General features: G+C 42.5%; 1 protein-coding gene across 2 annotated transcripts in view; it reads right to left on the bottom strand.

Moving 5' to 3' along the window:
* The window catches only part of SMARCC1 (SWI/SNF related, matrix associated, actin dependent regulator of chromatin subfamily c member 1), a 101,917-nt gene that overhangs the window by 10,666 nt on the left and 74,942 nt on the right, over positions 1 to 16,309 (bottom strand). For both annotated transcript variants that reach the window (XM_058678761.1, XM_058678762.1), the window contains exon 25: positions 9,638 to 9,772. In XM_058678761.1, the coding sequence (XP_058534744.1) occupies positions 9,638 to 9,772 (135 nt within the window). The remainder of the gene's footprint in view (positions 1 to 9,637; positions 9,773 to 16,309) is intronic.

The following is a 16,309-nucleotide window of genomic DNA, read 5'->3' as shown; positions in this document are numbered from 1 at the left end:
ATAGATATACATAGAGGAGGAGAGACAGAGAGGAAGATCTTCTGTCCAATGATTCACTCCCCAAGTGAGCCGCAACGGGCCGGTACGCGCCGATCCAAAGCCGGGAACCTGGAACCTCTTTCAGGTCTCCCACACGGGTGCAGTGTCCCAAAGCCTTGGCCCGTCCTCGACTGCTTTCCCAGGCCACAAGCAGGGAGCTGGATGGGAAGTGGAGCTACGGGGACTAGAACCGCCGCCCATATGGGATCCTGGCACATTCAAGGCGAGGACTTTAGCCGTTAGGCCACACCGCCGGGCCCCTGTATACTAATTTTTTTAAAGATTTAGGGCCCCTGTATACTAATTTTTTTTAAAGATTTATTTATTTTTAATGCAAAGTTAAGATACACAGAGAGGAGGAGAGAAAGAGAAAAATCTTTTGTCTACTGCTTCACTCCCTAAGCGGCCACAATGGCTGGAGCTGAGCCAATCTGAAGCCAAGAGCCAGAAGCCCAGAGCCTCTTCCACATCTCCCAAATGGGTACAGGGTCCCAAGGCATTGGGCCATCCTCGACTGCTTTCCCAGGCCACAAGAAGGGAGCAGGATGGGAAGTGGAGCAGCCAGGATACAGACCGGTGTCCATATGGGATCCTGGTTCATGATGCAAGGTGAGGACTTAGCCACTAGGCTACTGTGCTGGGCCCGGTATACCGATTTAATTCAGTTGGAATAAAAATCGATCTGAATACACAGGACATTAAAAATCTAGATCTGTGAAAGCTGACTGAAAATTAGAAGCACAAGGTTAAAAGACCTGTGGGTGTGGCTTCCGCCTTTGTCTCTTCCCTTCCCCCAAACCCCCACATATAGGAAGGAAAAGAGAACGTGGAAACAATGGTCTTACCCATGTTCCTGTGGCCCTTGACCCTTTGAACCCTAATCAAATATGTGAAGATCGTCAAAATCTTAAAATAACTAGGGCCCGGCGGCGTGGCCTAACAGCTAAAGTCCTAGCCTTGAACACGCCGGGATCCCATATGGGCACCGGTTCTAATCCCGGCAGCTCCACTTCCCATCCAGCTCCCTGCTTGTGGTCTGGGAAAGCAGTCGAGGACGGCCCAATGCATTGGGACCCTGCACCAGTGTGGGAGACCTGGAAGAGGTTCCTGGTTCCCGGCTTTGGATCGGCGCAGCACCGGCCATTGCAGTCACTTGGGGAGTGAAACATCAGACGGAAGATCTTCCTGTCTCTCCTCCTCTCTGTATATCTGACTTTGTAATAAAATAAATAAATCTTAAAAAAAAAAAAATCCATAGGGAAATGACTGGTAAGCATTATTAGTTTTCAGAAGTAGATGGCCAGGGCCTGGCACAGTAGTCTAGTGGTTAAAGTCCTTGCCTTGAATGCGCCGGGATCCCATATGGGTGCCGGTTCTAATCCCGGCAGCTCCTCTTTCCATCCAGCTCCCTGCTTGTGGCCTGAGAAAGCAGTTGAGGATGGCCCAAAGCTTTGGGACCCTGCACCCATTTGGGAGACCTGGAAGAGACTCCTGGCTCCTAGCTTCGGAATGGCTCAGCTCTGGCCTTTGTGGTCACTTGGGAGTGAATCATTGGACAGAAGATCTTCCTGTCTCTCCCCTTCTCTGTATGTCTTGACTTTGCAATAAAAATATATAAATCTTTAAAAAAAAAAAGTAGTAGTAGATGCCAGAGTGGGGAAGACAGGTATCAGCAGGTGAAAAAGGGGACAAATGGACAAATGATTTCTGCAGCCACATCTTGTAGACTCCTTGGGGAAAAGGTACTCTTTGAAAACAAATTTGAGAGGTTGTGGGTTATTCACAGAAACAACCAGGAAGGGAAATGGTCCCTCTGGCATCCTAGAGTGAGGGTGGATGTGAAGAGAGTGAAGGCTGATTTGGTCAGCCTCTTGTGTGTCTGAGAGGGCAGTTGCACAAAATAAAAAGCAAGAGAATCCTCCATTCTGGGGAAGACTGATCTGTGAGATGATGTTTAAAGAGGGAAAGTGACAAAAGGGGAACCTTCTGATCCCATGCTTTCTTCCAATCACTCTTTCTAGGAAACCAAGGACTCTAATAACCTGCTGAGCTTAGACTGAAGAGGTTGCCAGGGATGTCTTACCTAGGTTCCTGTTGAGTCACTATTATACTGGGCAGCCTGGCTAAAATCCCGCAGTTACATAAGAACTGTGGAATTTAGGTCAAGTTTTGCTTTATAAAGGAGCTGAACTGCTATTAGAACAAGATTTCTATGTGTCTTATGAAGTTTTTGGTATCTGTATTACCTACCTCAGAAGTTTCATTTATTTATTTTTTAACCAAACTAGCCATTCTTTGATGGCTAACCATAGTATTAAGATATAATTGCGGGGGGGTGGGGTGGGGGTTGGGCGTGATAGTGTAGTTGTTAAAGTGCTCGGCTTGAATGCACTGGGATCCCATATGGGCGCCGGTTCTAATCTCACCAGCTCCGCCTCCCATCCGGCTCCCTTCTTATGGCCTGGGAAAGCAGTTGAGGACGGCCCAAAGCCTTGGGACCCTGCACCCGCCTGGGAGACTTGGAAGAGCTCCAGGCTCTTAGCTTCAGATTGGCTCAGTTCCGGCCATTGCGGCTGCTTGTGGAGTGAATCATTGGACAGAAGATCTTCTCTGTCTCGCCTCCTCTCTGTACATATGCCTTTCTAATACAAATAAATCTGAAAAACTTGCCCAACTTTCCTTGCCTACAATCTGACATAACCTCTTGAGTCCTTTCTATTTTCTAAGCTTCATCTTCTTTTTAAAAGATGGAAGGTAATTAAAAGAAAGTAATTAGAAGAATTGAAAAGGGTGATTAAACACACCTCAACAAGAACCAAGCGTTAAACCTAAAACTCCCATGCGGGCGAAGCAGGTCCTTTAGACTAACGTATATAATGCTCAGTGCATGCAAGCAAGTCCTTCAAGAGGATCAGCTCTGTTCCTGAACACATAAGAAAGAGTTGAAGGCCTCAAGCGGGCCTTCTCAAGGAAATGGAAGAGCTCTCTTTTCCTGGACATCTCATTTGTACTGATTCTAATTGAAGACAGCATTTTTTTTTTTTTTTTTTTTGGTGGCCACTACAAGGACTATGAAATGGGAATCTCTGAGCAAAATTTTGGCAGCATTAGGCATATTTTAAATGCACCTGAACACCAACCCAGTGATTTGACATCTGGAAATCTGTCTTAGAAAACTATGTATTTTGTAAATCACAAACTGCTATGAACTGTACAGATATCAGCTGTAGGCATCTTTAGTGTACTTCCTCCTTCTCTGGCTACAAGGACTGGGGAGAAAATCTCAATAGCTAAAATAAACAGTGAAAATTACTTATATAAATAAAGTGTTAATGAAACTGTTAACTTCTTCTATGACTCCAATCTGGTTCTAAGATACGCAGTTTCAGGCAAGACTGCCTGGTGCTCTGAAAACCAAGGCCTCCTCCACTGCATTCAAATCCCGCCTTTACATTCTCCTTCTCAGTGTATGCACAAAGCAGCCGCATCCTGACGGAGCCCAACACAACAGAGCACTTTTCAAGGCTAAGACACCAAATGCAGACACAGCTGCAAGTGCAGCTGGAACTCACACAAAGCTCTTATCCCAACTTCTATTTGCATAAAGTAGGGAGGCCGGGAGGGGTAAGGCGAAGGAAACATAGTGGGGCTGTAAAAACCCTCTACCCTGTCAGGAACTGAAATATCTGCAGACATGAAACTTCTGACTCTTTGCCCTCAGAACTAAAGAAAATAATTACACCTTTCCCTCACAGTGTTTTGTGTAATTGATGAGACATTTACTGAAAAAAAAAAAAAAAAAAAAAAAAAAAAAAAAAATCTAAAAGACATACATCCATTCTCCTCATTTCCTTATTACACCTAAGGAAAAAGCACACAACTCAACTTAGCTGCGTGCTGGTACACCCACATGCGGCTCTGGTAGCAGAAATCCCAAGGAGAACCAGCACTGTAGAGATGAAATCAAAATGATATAAACATGGCTCATTGCTAACTGCAATACTTTTCACTTTCGTAACTTCTGCTTTACTTGCTTAGCTAAGAAACTGTGTGAGCTTATAGGCTTAATACCTATGTGATTGGTGCCTGCACCTGACGGGAGCCATACAGGAGCTGTCCAGCCGAGATAAACAAGGAATGTGTGGTCCTTCCTCCCTCACTCTACAAGCTATTGTAAATTGCTCCTTTGGAGCTGTTGTGAACTGCCCCTATAAAAATCCTGTGAATGTGCCATTTGGGGCTGCACTCGGATAAGGTGTGTTGGTCCCAGTCGGTCAGTTGGTTGCCTTGCCTCTCCTTTACAATAAAACTTTGCTGTGATTGTCACTGATGAATGTGACATTCTGTTTTAGTGGTCGAGTAGATACAACAGCATAATGATTGTGGCTGGCCACTTTATCCTCTTTTTCATGTGACCATGGGACTGCTTATTTTTTTTTTTTAAATTAGAAAGTCAGATTTACAGAGAGAAGGACAGAGAAAGACTTTCTGCTGGTTCACCCCACAAGTGGCCCCAACAGTCAGAGCTGAGCCAATCCGAAACCAGGAGCCAGGAGCTTCTTCCAGGTCTCCCACGCAGGTGCAGGGTCCCAAGGTTTTGGGCCATCCTTGACTATTTTCCCAGGCCACAAGCAGGGAGCTGAAAGGCAAGTGGAGCAGCTAGGATATGAATCAGTGCCCATACAGAATCCTGCCACAAGCGAGGCAAGGACTTAAGCCACCAGGGTACCGCACCAGGCATTTTTTCCTTTTTAAACATCGTTTTTTTTTTTTTTTTTTTTTTTTTAATCTGAAAGGCAAATTACAGAAGAGAGACACAGAGAAAAGATCTTCTAACTGTTGGTTCACTCCTGAAATGGCCACAATTGTCAGAGCGGGGCTGGTCCAATGCCAGGAGCATGGAGCTTTCTGTTTCCCACATGGGTGCAGGGGTCCAAGGATTTGAGCCATTCTCTGCTGTCATCCCAGGCCAATGGGAGGAAGCAGGATTGGAAAGTAGAGCAGTGGGACTTGGATTGCCATCCATATGTGATACCGGCACTATGGGCAGAGGCCCAATCCACTACACCACGGCAGTGGTCCTATGGTCTGGCTTTCTAATTCTCAAATACCTGTAACGCAGTGGTATATGCCCAACAGTAGATTCAATTATATGACAAGGAACAGAATATCAAAGTTCTACAGGATAGTATGAGTCATTTCTTCTGGTTGTTTTTCTTTAGCTTGCCATGAAGTACAATAATCTGTTAGAACCTGTGTACGATGTATGAGAATATCCTCTTAGCTCTACCTTCAGAATCCCTCCAGAACCTGACCTCAGCCACCACTTCACATAGCACAACAGATGCTTCACCAGTTTCCCCAATTTTAATGTTGCTGCCTTGTAATGTGCTCTGTAGAACATAGCAGACTGACCCCCTGGCTAAACTGTAAGGAAAACTATGTTAGTACTCCCTTTAAGACTGCAATTATTGCAAAGTCATGTAGAATACCCTGAGGTGGCCTACAGTGTCTACAGTTTGTTCAACAGTCATTGCCTACTATACCATGACTTCACCCTCACTGCCCTGAATCCCTGGTTCCTCATCATATCAGGCAGGCTCAGGTTGCGGGTCTTTGCCCTGGCTGCTTGCCGAACAACTGGCAGGTTCTCAGGGAGATCTGCTTCAAAGATCCCGGTGAAACCTGAAATTCCATCTCTAACCTCACAAAACTTGCCCCAGCCTGTAACACACAAAGCATGCGTGTATACATAAATACACATGGCATGTAGCTCCTTGGAAGTTCCTCAGTTACTTCAAGGCAGAGAATCTGGATTTTAATCACTCCAGTACCCCTTGTACCTACAAGACTAGAATACCCTATGTGTGCAGAAAGAAGTGCCTTTATTTCATTATCTCTTCCACAAAAGCCAGCAGGGCAGGCTGACTCATATATCTCCTAAGCAAACATGTTTTTCATGGCTCATGATTTGGGCCATTTTCACAAACTGGATCAATCCCTTCTCTTTTGAGCTGACCACAACCACCTCCTTGAATTTCCAGATATTCACTATTTGTATGTGTCTCACCCACTCTCTAATCTCCTCAAGTAGGTGGTATGGGTTATTTACTGCTTTGAGTTTGCTAACTGAACTGATCTCTTTATCTGAAGGATGCAATTTCTGTACTTCACTAAACATACTTCAGATACTCAGTATCTACTCCAGAAGTTACAAAGTGGATCAGCTCACAGATTCATTCTTACTGGCCTCAAAGTCGTGGTGCAGCACGTTCAGCTGCAGCTTGTGAGGTCGGGATCCTTTGTCAGAGCGTCGGTTTGGGTCTGGATTACTTTTTCTGACCTGATCCAGCTCCCTAACTCATCTGGGAGAACAGTTGAAGAAGGCAAGTACTTGGGCATCTGCCATCCAAGTGGAACACTGGCGCTCCTGGCTCCTGGCTTCAGTTTTGCCTAGTCTTGGGAGTTAAGAGCCATTTGGAAGCAAATCTGAATGGAAGACCTCTTTGATCTCCCTGTCATTGTGTCTTTCAAATAAAAAAAAAAAAAAAAAAAAAATCTAAAAAAACAAACAAGTAAATTCAAATGGGAATGTCACAGGCAGTGCCCAAGTACAGTCTACATCTGAGATCTGCTCTCCAGATGGCTGCCGTGTGCTACACACCTGACACCAGAAGCTGCCTGTTCCAGCAGAGCCAGAGTAGGTAGTACTAGGGACTATCACCGACTGCAGGCTCAGTATCCTCACCGGAACTGGAGCCAGTGCTTCCTACTAGGAGTTCGTCTGATGGACAGATTGCCCTCTAATACTAGCACTTGATGAGTGGGTTACTGAGCTCTAATCATAGCTGAACTCATGTTATTTATGAAATACTAAAATGCCTATATCCTTTAATTACTAAATATTTACATCTCAAGACATCAGACCTCAATTCTTTAGATTCTTTATTTTTCTAAGTCTAAAATAAAGAATTCTGAAATCCATTGCTATTTAAACAAAACGAAATGCTTACATCTCATTTTAGATATCTGGGATCAAGTCCTGAGCCTCTGCATCCGCTATCAGTGTGGCTTACTGGCAACATGTCTGAGGGGCAGAAAATGAGGACCTAAGTATTCGAGTCCTGGCAACCCTTGTGGGAGACCGAGACAGAGCTCCTGGCTGCTGGCTTCAGCCTGGCCCAATCCCAGCTGACATGGGTATTTAGGAATTTAAATCAGCAGACGGGATATCACTTGTGCTGGCATTCTGCTGTCCAAACAAATAAAAATGAGTAAGTAAACATTAAAAAGTAAAGAATTAGAAAGAGAACTTTATCAAGTTTACAGATCTTAAAAAAAGTCCTAAGACTGCTTGCAGAATGAAGATGAGCAAGAACACCCACGTGAATCACAACGTGCAGCAAGCAGATAGAACTAGGTGGTAGATGAGGCCTCACCTTTAGAAATGTAGAACTGGTGAATGAAAGAACATGCGTATCTGAGTCCCTGGGTTAAAATGAGGTTAACAACAGCTCATTTCTTTTTTCTTCTTTTCATATCTACTGATTGATTCTCTCAAGTGTCATAGTGGCTAGAGCTAGGTCAAATCAGGAGACCAGAACTCAGTCCAAGTGTCCCAGGGATGTGTATTTGAGCCATTCAATAGAAAGGCAGCAATGGGAGCATAACTAGGACATTCACCTAGCTATCTGATATGGAACACGGGGGAAAGGATCTTATCCAATATTTTTTTGGTAAGATTTATTTTTATTTTAAAGGTAGATGTACAGAGAAGCAGAGACACAGAGAGAGAGAGAGAGAGAGAGACATATCTTCTGCCTGTTGGTTTGCTCCCCAAAGGGGCCATAATGGCTGCAGCTGGGTCTATCCGAAGACAGGAGCCAGGAACTTCTTCCAGGTCTCCCACGCAGGTGCAGGGTACCAAGGTTTTGGGCCATCCTCTACTGCACTCCCAAGGCTACAAGCAACAGTTCAATTGGAAGTGGAGCAGCTAGGACACAAATTAGCGCCCACATGAGACCCTCTACATGCAAGGCTGAGGATTTCGCTACTAGGCCATTGTTTTGGGTCATTAACCAACATCTCAAGTACCAGGCTAAAACTGCTCCAATAAGATTAAATTCCAATCAGACTATACAAAGTAAAATACAAGATAGTCTCTGAATAATACAGCACCATGAAAAATGCTAGGAAAAACTGGCTCTATCCTACTAACAAGGAAGCTCTGTTCAAATTCTTCTGGTGGTCAGACTTTCTTTCCTTAAGCAACATTTGGTATAAGCTGAATTTATGGCAAGCAAAATTGTTGGACTGGACAGTACCTAGCCTCTAAAATAAATTAAACTCATGTGTATTATTTATTTATTAGAAGTTACCTCAAATCTCAGTGACTGAAAACGGCAGACAGGGTTCAGTGGAGGAGCGTATATACGTAAGGAAGCAGGACTGCTGGAGGTCACTTTAGAAGCTCACAACAATTAGAATTCAAAAATCTCAGATTGATTTTGCTTACAATTAAGAAATTGTTCTCTACCACAGCAATAGCATCCTCTCCTTGCCTATCTATGACTTTTCCTTCTAATGACTTCCACACAGGACTACTGTGAGGGAAAAAAAACACAGCATGTGTTTCACAGTGTCTAGCAGACAACAGGGGTTAGTAATATTTACAAGCATCCCGCTAGCCAACCAGAAATCAATCACTCATGAAATTGATAAACTTAAAAGCATTGTGTACACTTATTATAAAAGGATTTCACATGAATTCTGAGATTCAACCTCCAAATTATGAGCGAAACGCAGAAACAAGAAAGCACTTACTACTTTGGATCTGATGGTTCAAGAACCCACCAGGATGTCTAGCACCGCAGTCTAGTGGTAAAAGTTCTCATCTTGCATGTCCTGGGATCCCATATGGGCTCCGGTTTGTGTCCCTGCAGGACTGCTTCCCATCCAGCTCCCTGCTTGTGGCCTGGGAAAGCAGTCGAGGATGGCCACAAGCCTTGGGACCCTGCAACTGCATGGGAGACCTGGAAGAAGCTCCTGCTTCCTGGCTTCAGACAAGCTCAGCTCTGGCTGTTTCAGCCACTTCAGGAGTGAATCAACAAATAGAAGAAATTGCTCTCTGTCTCTCCTTCTCTCTGTATATCTGACTTTCCAATAACAATAAATAAGTCTTTAAAAAAAATCCACCAGGATGCTGGTGACAAGAGAAAGCCATTCCTTTCTTAGCCCTTCTACTAGAAATCGCTAGTGCTGGGACATGGTAAGGTGTGTCACACAGGTCTGAAATGACAGGGCCAGATCGCAAACCTGTTGACTCAGGTCTCTCAATTATCTAGTAGTTAATACTTAACAAGTGAAGAAGCCAAATGCATGACCAACAGGTTTAGAAAGCTGAAATGCAGATGGTTGTAGACAGTGACCAGAATTCCTTTATTTATCACTACTGGCTGACAAGCCTTTTGAAGAAATATATCAAAGAGAAAAAAGATGACAGAAGTTAGTTACAGAGACAGAGTAGACCAACCATTTACTCAGCTTGTGGTCAGGGATGACTTATAACAAAGCCACTATGGAACTCCCCCCTACTCACAGCCTCTTTTTCTCTGTCCATGATAGTTTCCAGCTCCTCAAAATGTCGAAGTTTGATCTCTAATTTCTTCATCTGAGTCTCAACCAGGAGTGCTACCAAGGACTTGATCTTTCTCTCTTCCACGGCAGCCAGGTGCTAAGGGCAAATAAGTAAATGAATGATAAGTAAAAACAATTTAAAAAAATCACTCAAAATTATATGAGCAAGCATTTCATAAGAACAGTTAAGAACATGCTCAGGGCATCATGTAGTTGAGTAAAGGTGTCCTGTTTGTGTCCTTTTACATTTCTATTCTGGTCTTCACATTCAACAGTTTAAAAGGAAATTGCCTTAGTAAACTACTCCCTTACAAGATTATCAAGGAGGGCTACTGAGCCCAAAGAGAACGCAGGTGACCTGGGGGCACTTCCTCACCCCCTACCCCATCACTACATACCTTGGGCCTCCCCTCATCATTCTTTCTTCCATAGTAATTTGTCAGCGAAAGGGAGACAGCTGGCAATCCAGTACCTGATACCAGATGCAAAGCCTCTCTCCTTCCTGTGAACAGTCTACTTGTGGAGAGGAAGAGAGTAATAGTTCACCTCTAGTTCAAAATGAAAACCAGAGGAGGAAAAATTGATAAAGCAGCAGACGGAAGCTGCTCTGGAGACTGTCACTACTCCTTCCTTCCCCGGTCCAAGCCAACTCACACTGCTTGTCAACTGAGCAACATATATGGCGTGGTGTTACATCATCCTAACTGGTCAAAGCCAAGGTCACCAGTATGAGCTCAATGCTAGCTTCTAAACACACTATCCAAAAATTCTCCAACAAAACCAATCCAACCTGGCATTCATTTTCTTAGTATCTGTCAAATTTATTTATTCATCTTTCTTTTACCCCACTTTTAAGAAACAGCACAGAGTGGCTGCTTACTGATCTCTGTGTTTCCTACAGAATCTAAAGGTGTTTAATATAGACTTCTGGGAGTTAAACTGAGCTATAACACACGAATACCTTAAAAATAAGGTTTCATGGAACTGAAAAAGAAAAATGTAGTTTTACAGTTATGGAACTCCATCTACACAAAGATTCAAAATGTAAGCAAAAGGTGGCAAAGAGAAGGTTTTTTAGGACTGTTAATGATCATTTTGCCTCCCAAAACTACAATGAGCCACATCAATGTAACCAAACATGTAAGTATTATGCAATTCTAAGGCTATTACTGTACAGTACCATACGACTTATTTTTGTGATAAATAAATTTATGTACATGATATAAATTGAAAAGTTAAAACTAAGTATCAGATAAGGGAAGACTGCAGTGCGGTGGCACTGGGACATCTTGATATCCAAATGCAAACAAAGAATGAATACAGACTCAACTCTACACTTTAAAAATTAACTTAATGGACCATAAGTAAACACAGGAGCTTACACTATAAAAATCCTCAAAGAAAAAAACACTAAATTTAAGTGCACCTGGGTTAAGTCAAAGATATCATAGACAAGACACCAAATGCAAAAAATAAAACATATTGCTAATCCAGATGTCATCAAAATTAAAACTATTGTATCATGAAGAAAAGTAAAAAAACACAACGCACATTAGCTACTCATCCAAATGGCTACAATGGGTGGAGCAGAGCCAAGACAGAACTGGGATCTTCTGGGATCATATAGGTGCAGAGTCCCAAGAACCTGTGCAACCCTCCCCTGCTGGCCAAGTCCATAAACAGGAAACTGGGGTCCTGATGTGATAATCTAGTGGCTAAATCCTTGCCTTACATCCTCTGGCATCCCATATGGGTGCCGGTTTGTGTCCTGGCTGCTCCTTTCTCATTTTAGCTCCCTGCTTGTGGCCTGGGAAAGCAGTAGAGAAGAGCCCAAGGTTTGGGACTCTGTATCCAAGTGGGAGACCCAGATGAGGCTCCTGGCTCCTGGCTTCAGATTGGCTCAGTTCTGGCTACTGCACACTTGGGAAGAGAACCAGCAGACTGAAGACATTCCTCTTCATAAATCTGACTTTCCATGAAAAATAATAAATGAATCTTTAAAAAACCAAAGAAAACAGCTAGACTGGAAGTGGAGCAGCTGAGGGACAAAAGGGAGTACTGTGCTGGCCCCTAACATTTAGTTTTAACTCAGTATTTGCCTCTCAAGTGCAATATAAGGGAAAGAGGAATTGTATATGCAGAATATATCATCATCTGTGTTATTACCCTTTTACATACATACGGCATTCAATCAGAAACACAGAACCTCACAAGGTAGACAACAGAGTTGGCAGGTAAGGACTTTATTAAGTTTAAGAAAACAGAGAAGATAACTTAGGTAAAAGCAGAATTTCATTGCTGCTCTGTCATTTGACTAAGATCAAATGTAAAAGGGGAACATCAGCAAATACAAACACAATTAAAGGAGAGTTTGAAAAGCTGTCTGAAAATATGTCTGTTCCTTTTTCTGCCTTCCAGGTAAAATACAACTGTACTTTTTTAAAAAAATTATTATTAGAAAGGCGGATATACAGAGGAGGAGAGACAGAGAGAAAGATCTTCTGTCCGCTGGTTCACTCCCCAAGTGGCCGCAATGGCTGGAGCTGAGCCAATCTGAAGCCAGGAGCTCTTTCGGGTCTCCCACGTGGGTGGAGGGTGATGGCCCAAAGCGTTAGGATCCTGCAGCCATAATGGAAGACCAAAACAAGTTCTTGGCTCCTGGCTCTGAATTGGCTCAGCTTCGGCCATTATGGTCATCTGGGGAGTGAACCAGCGGACAGAAGATTCTTCTGTCTTTCCTTCTGTCGCTAAATGTGCCTTTCCAAAAATAAAAAAAAAATTATTTACTTTGGAACCATCGGATGGAAGATTTTCCTCTCTGTCTCTCCTCCTCTTGGTATATCTGTCTTTCCAATAAAAATAAATAAATTTTTAAAAATTATTTGTTTTTATCGGAAAGGCCGATGAAAGAACCATCTGTCTGATGGTTCACTTCCCAAGTAGCTGCAATGGCCAGAGCTGAGCTGATCTGAAGCCAGGAGCCAGGAGCTTCTTCTAAGTCCACCACGTGGGTACAGGCTCCCAAGGCTTTCAGTTGTTCTCCACTGCTTTCCCAAGCCACAGGAAGGGAGCTGGATGAAAAGCGGGGCAGCCAGGACACAAACTGACATCCATATGGAATCCTAGCACATGCAGGGTGAGGACTTAATCAATAGACTACCACACCAGGCCCAATAAATGAATCTTAAAAAACAAACAAACAAAAAACAGAAAAGAATTCCACTCTCCACTTGACAGATAAAAAGCCCCTAATCTAGTCTATCGCCGTAACCACTTGGCCACGACTAATGCTGAAAAGCCGCTATTCTAATAGAAACAAGTTACAATAAAATATAGGGAATGGAAGATTACTGAACTGGAAAAGGGAATGTAAAATCCCAGCATTTTTAGGGAAATAGTGAAAATAATGTGAACGAAATCGTGATAACATAATAAAGTATCGTATAATCATTAGGGTAAATACTGAATAGGAATAAAGTACATCTTTATTATTTTTATAATAGAGAAACTATAATTATATATAATATACAAAGCTATAAATATAATAGATTAGTGAATACAAAATGTTAGATGAGTAACCAAATGTCACTACTTAAGGAAACCACTGTAGTAACAGTAAAGGAGATTGCTTTGTACTTTTCTGTTTTTTTTTTTTTTTTTTTTGGTTTGCACTATTTTTGCAACCTCTATGAATCTGCAGTTATTTCAAAATATAAAGTAACAATACCACCTTGAAAGGGTCTGTTCAAGGCCACACAACTCTCAAAAACCCTAGCTAAGGGCTGGAGCTGTGGTACAGCTGCCTGTACTGTTAAGTGTCCACGCATGATCATGTTTGCTTCTGATCATTTCAACCTTGTTTTCTCTTTCACATGTATACACACCCACCTCTCAACTTCTTTCTGTAACTATTATTGGAGTGAGAACTCTCCTAAATACTGATAATTAGACAAGATGACATCTAAATGGGCTGGCAACCATCCGCCCCTGCCTTCGCCTTCTCCCTCTATAACTCTTTGAAATAAACTAATCTCCTCTCCCCCCCAAAGACATCTAAAACCCTTAAGGACTAAGGCCAAAAAACCCCAAACTGCTCTAGAAAGACAACAAAGATGTAGCTTTTAATGAACGGCAATTATATTTTAAAACATTAGTATCCAGTTGCATGAGCACCAGGATGAATTTCAACAAGGCAGAAGTACCAAAGCAATGAGCAGATGCAGTATGTGTTTAGTTATGTAAGAACTTAAGTGAACAGGGAATATAGCTTGCAAAATGGTTAAAAGAGGTCATTTCCCCATTCCTTCTCCTCCTACTTTGTGATATGATCAAGTAAAGATACATTATCAGTGTACAGTGTTAATTTTGCTGTAAGAGGAAGGAATTTCAGATACAAAGGACAAAGTTAAATATTTTCTGGGGGTTAAGTCTTCCTGTTGCCCCAGAGCCAACATTCACCACTCAGTCACCAGGGGTACAAAGGTATTGCAGTCATTTTAGACCAAGTACAGATGAAGTGGTTTGACCCCTCCCCAAATTGTGATTTTCAGAAAATTTCCTATGTGCTTTCTTAGAAGAAATGAACTTACTGCTGGTTTTACGAAAACACTGTTTCTGAAGTTTCTACTTTATTCAAGCAATAGCTCTAGGGCCTTCCTTCTCTTGAAGACTAAGCATACAGACACACAGAAGGGATGCAGGACACTCAACCAATGATGCTCCCTCTTGTTTGCAGCCACTCACTCCTCCTCTAGGTGAAGCAACTCACAGCTCTGGAAGTCTCCCACATGGGGAAGCGAGAGAGAAGCCAGAGAGAATACCACTTTATCTGTTTAGGAGCTAGATCTGGAGCCTCTAATTACTACTTTGGATCAGAGTGAGACAAACAATTATCAATGAGAACTCCTAATAACAAAGCTGTTCATAGACAGGACAAAATGAGAGTAAGAGAAATTTGGATTGGCTATATGTTATACTAATTACAGTAATTTAAGTGAATTCCTTACTCTCCAATTACCCTGTAGCATGAAAATGATTATGTATGCTGGAAAAGGTATCAATCCAGTTGTAAAAACGGCATCAACAAATCCATGTATTGCCTGCTCATGTATCCCAAGCAATGGTACCACTGTCACAAATCAGAGGAACGCATAGGAAGATGCAAGCTCCTAGTTATTACAAATAAAGTGATGGTAACAGAGTGAAAATTCAACAACTTGCAACACAAAAGCATTTTGGGAACGTTTTGAAACTCCATGGAATGGCCAAGGGCAGCTTCTCTGGGGTGAGGGAGTCAATCAGCTGTTGTGAGATGGTCATTGGGGCGTAATGGGCACATGTTTGTGCAGCAAGTGGTACAGATGGCCAGCTACATGGCCACAGGAAAACAACAAAGCAGCTAGGAAAGCGGTTCAGGTAGTCTAAACACAGCAAAGACACAAGCACTGTGGGATGCAGGGGAAAGAGCAAGAAGGTAGAATGTCCAATCCCTTCACTGAAGATAAGGAACTGGATTTATTGTAGTGGAACCGACAAGATTCAAAATAGATCAGTCTACACAGGAAAACAAGCAGACTTGAGAGGTAAGAAGCGTCCCAACCATGAAATGAATGGTAAATTGCATGAGATTATTCTAAATTTTAACCTAAGGGAAACAAAGAGGTTATAATTATTCACTGACACATTTCCTATTTATTTTTTTTTTACTTCAAAGTCAAATTTACAGAGAAGGGAGAGACAGAGAGATGTCTGGTCCACTCCCCCAAATTGCTGCAACAGTCAGGGCTATTCCAGGCAGAAACCAGGAGCTTCTTTTGGTCTCCCTTATGGGTGTAGGGACTGATGGACTTGGGCCATTCTATGCTGCTTCCACAGGCCATTAGCAGGGAGCTGGAAAAGAAGTGGAATATCTGGGATAGGTGCCCAAAAGGGGTGCCAGTGCTGCAGGCAAAGGCTTACCTACCACACCAATGATGTGGACCCAAGATTTCTGATCATACTGTAAAATTCCATTTACAGATAGTTAAAAACAGGAGAGGCTAATTCAAGATGTTAGAGGACAGGCTAGCACACCATTTTAAACCCCAAATGCTCAAAGTTCATCTACGCAATCCCAGGTGGGAGACCCGGATGGAGTTTCAGGACTTTACCAAGTCCAATCCTGGCTGTTAGTCATCTCGGAGGGTAAATCCATGGATACACCTTTACCTCTGTAACTCTACTTTTCAAAACAAACAAATCAAACAAAATGTTTTAAAATAATAGGCTAGTAATTACTGTGGAGGGGCATGCTAACTGGATGGAAATACAAAGATGAACTTCTGTTGTGAGTAGTGTTGTGACATTGTTTTTTGACTACTGTATACATGGGGGGTTTAGTGTATGAAACTCACTGCATTATAGATACATATGTGTACTTAAGTAAGGTAAACTTCAAGGAAAAGTTAAAAAAAAAAATGAAAGGGACAACAGAGAAAATCTCTTTTGGCCTTCAATTTCTCATTTATAAAATGAGAGTATATGCTCAAGACATCCTTAAAGTCTCCAAGACCTCTGATTGGACAGCTCATAGGCAAAGAGATACCCAAACAGTCTAACCTGGCCAAACATAAGCCAAACAGATGTTTCCAATGAA

Source organism: Ochotona princeps, chromosome 21 (genome assembly GCF_030435755.1).
Source record: "Ochotona princeps isolate mOchPri1 chromosome 21, mOchPri1.hap1, whole genome shotgun sequence".
Taxonomy (NCBI): Eukaryota; Metazoa; Chordata; class Mammalia; order Lagomorpha; family Ochotonidae; genus Ochotona; species Ochotona princeps.
This window is presented reverse-complemented; position numbering and strand designations above follow the sequence as displayed.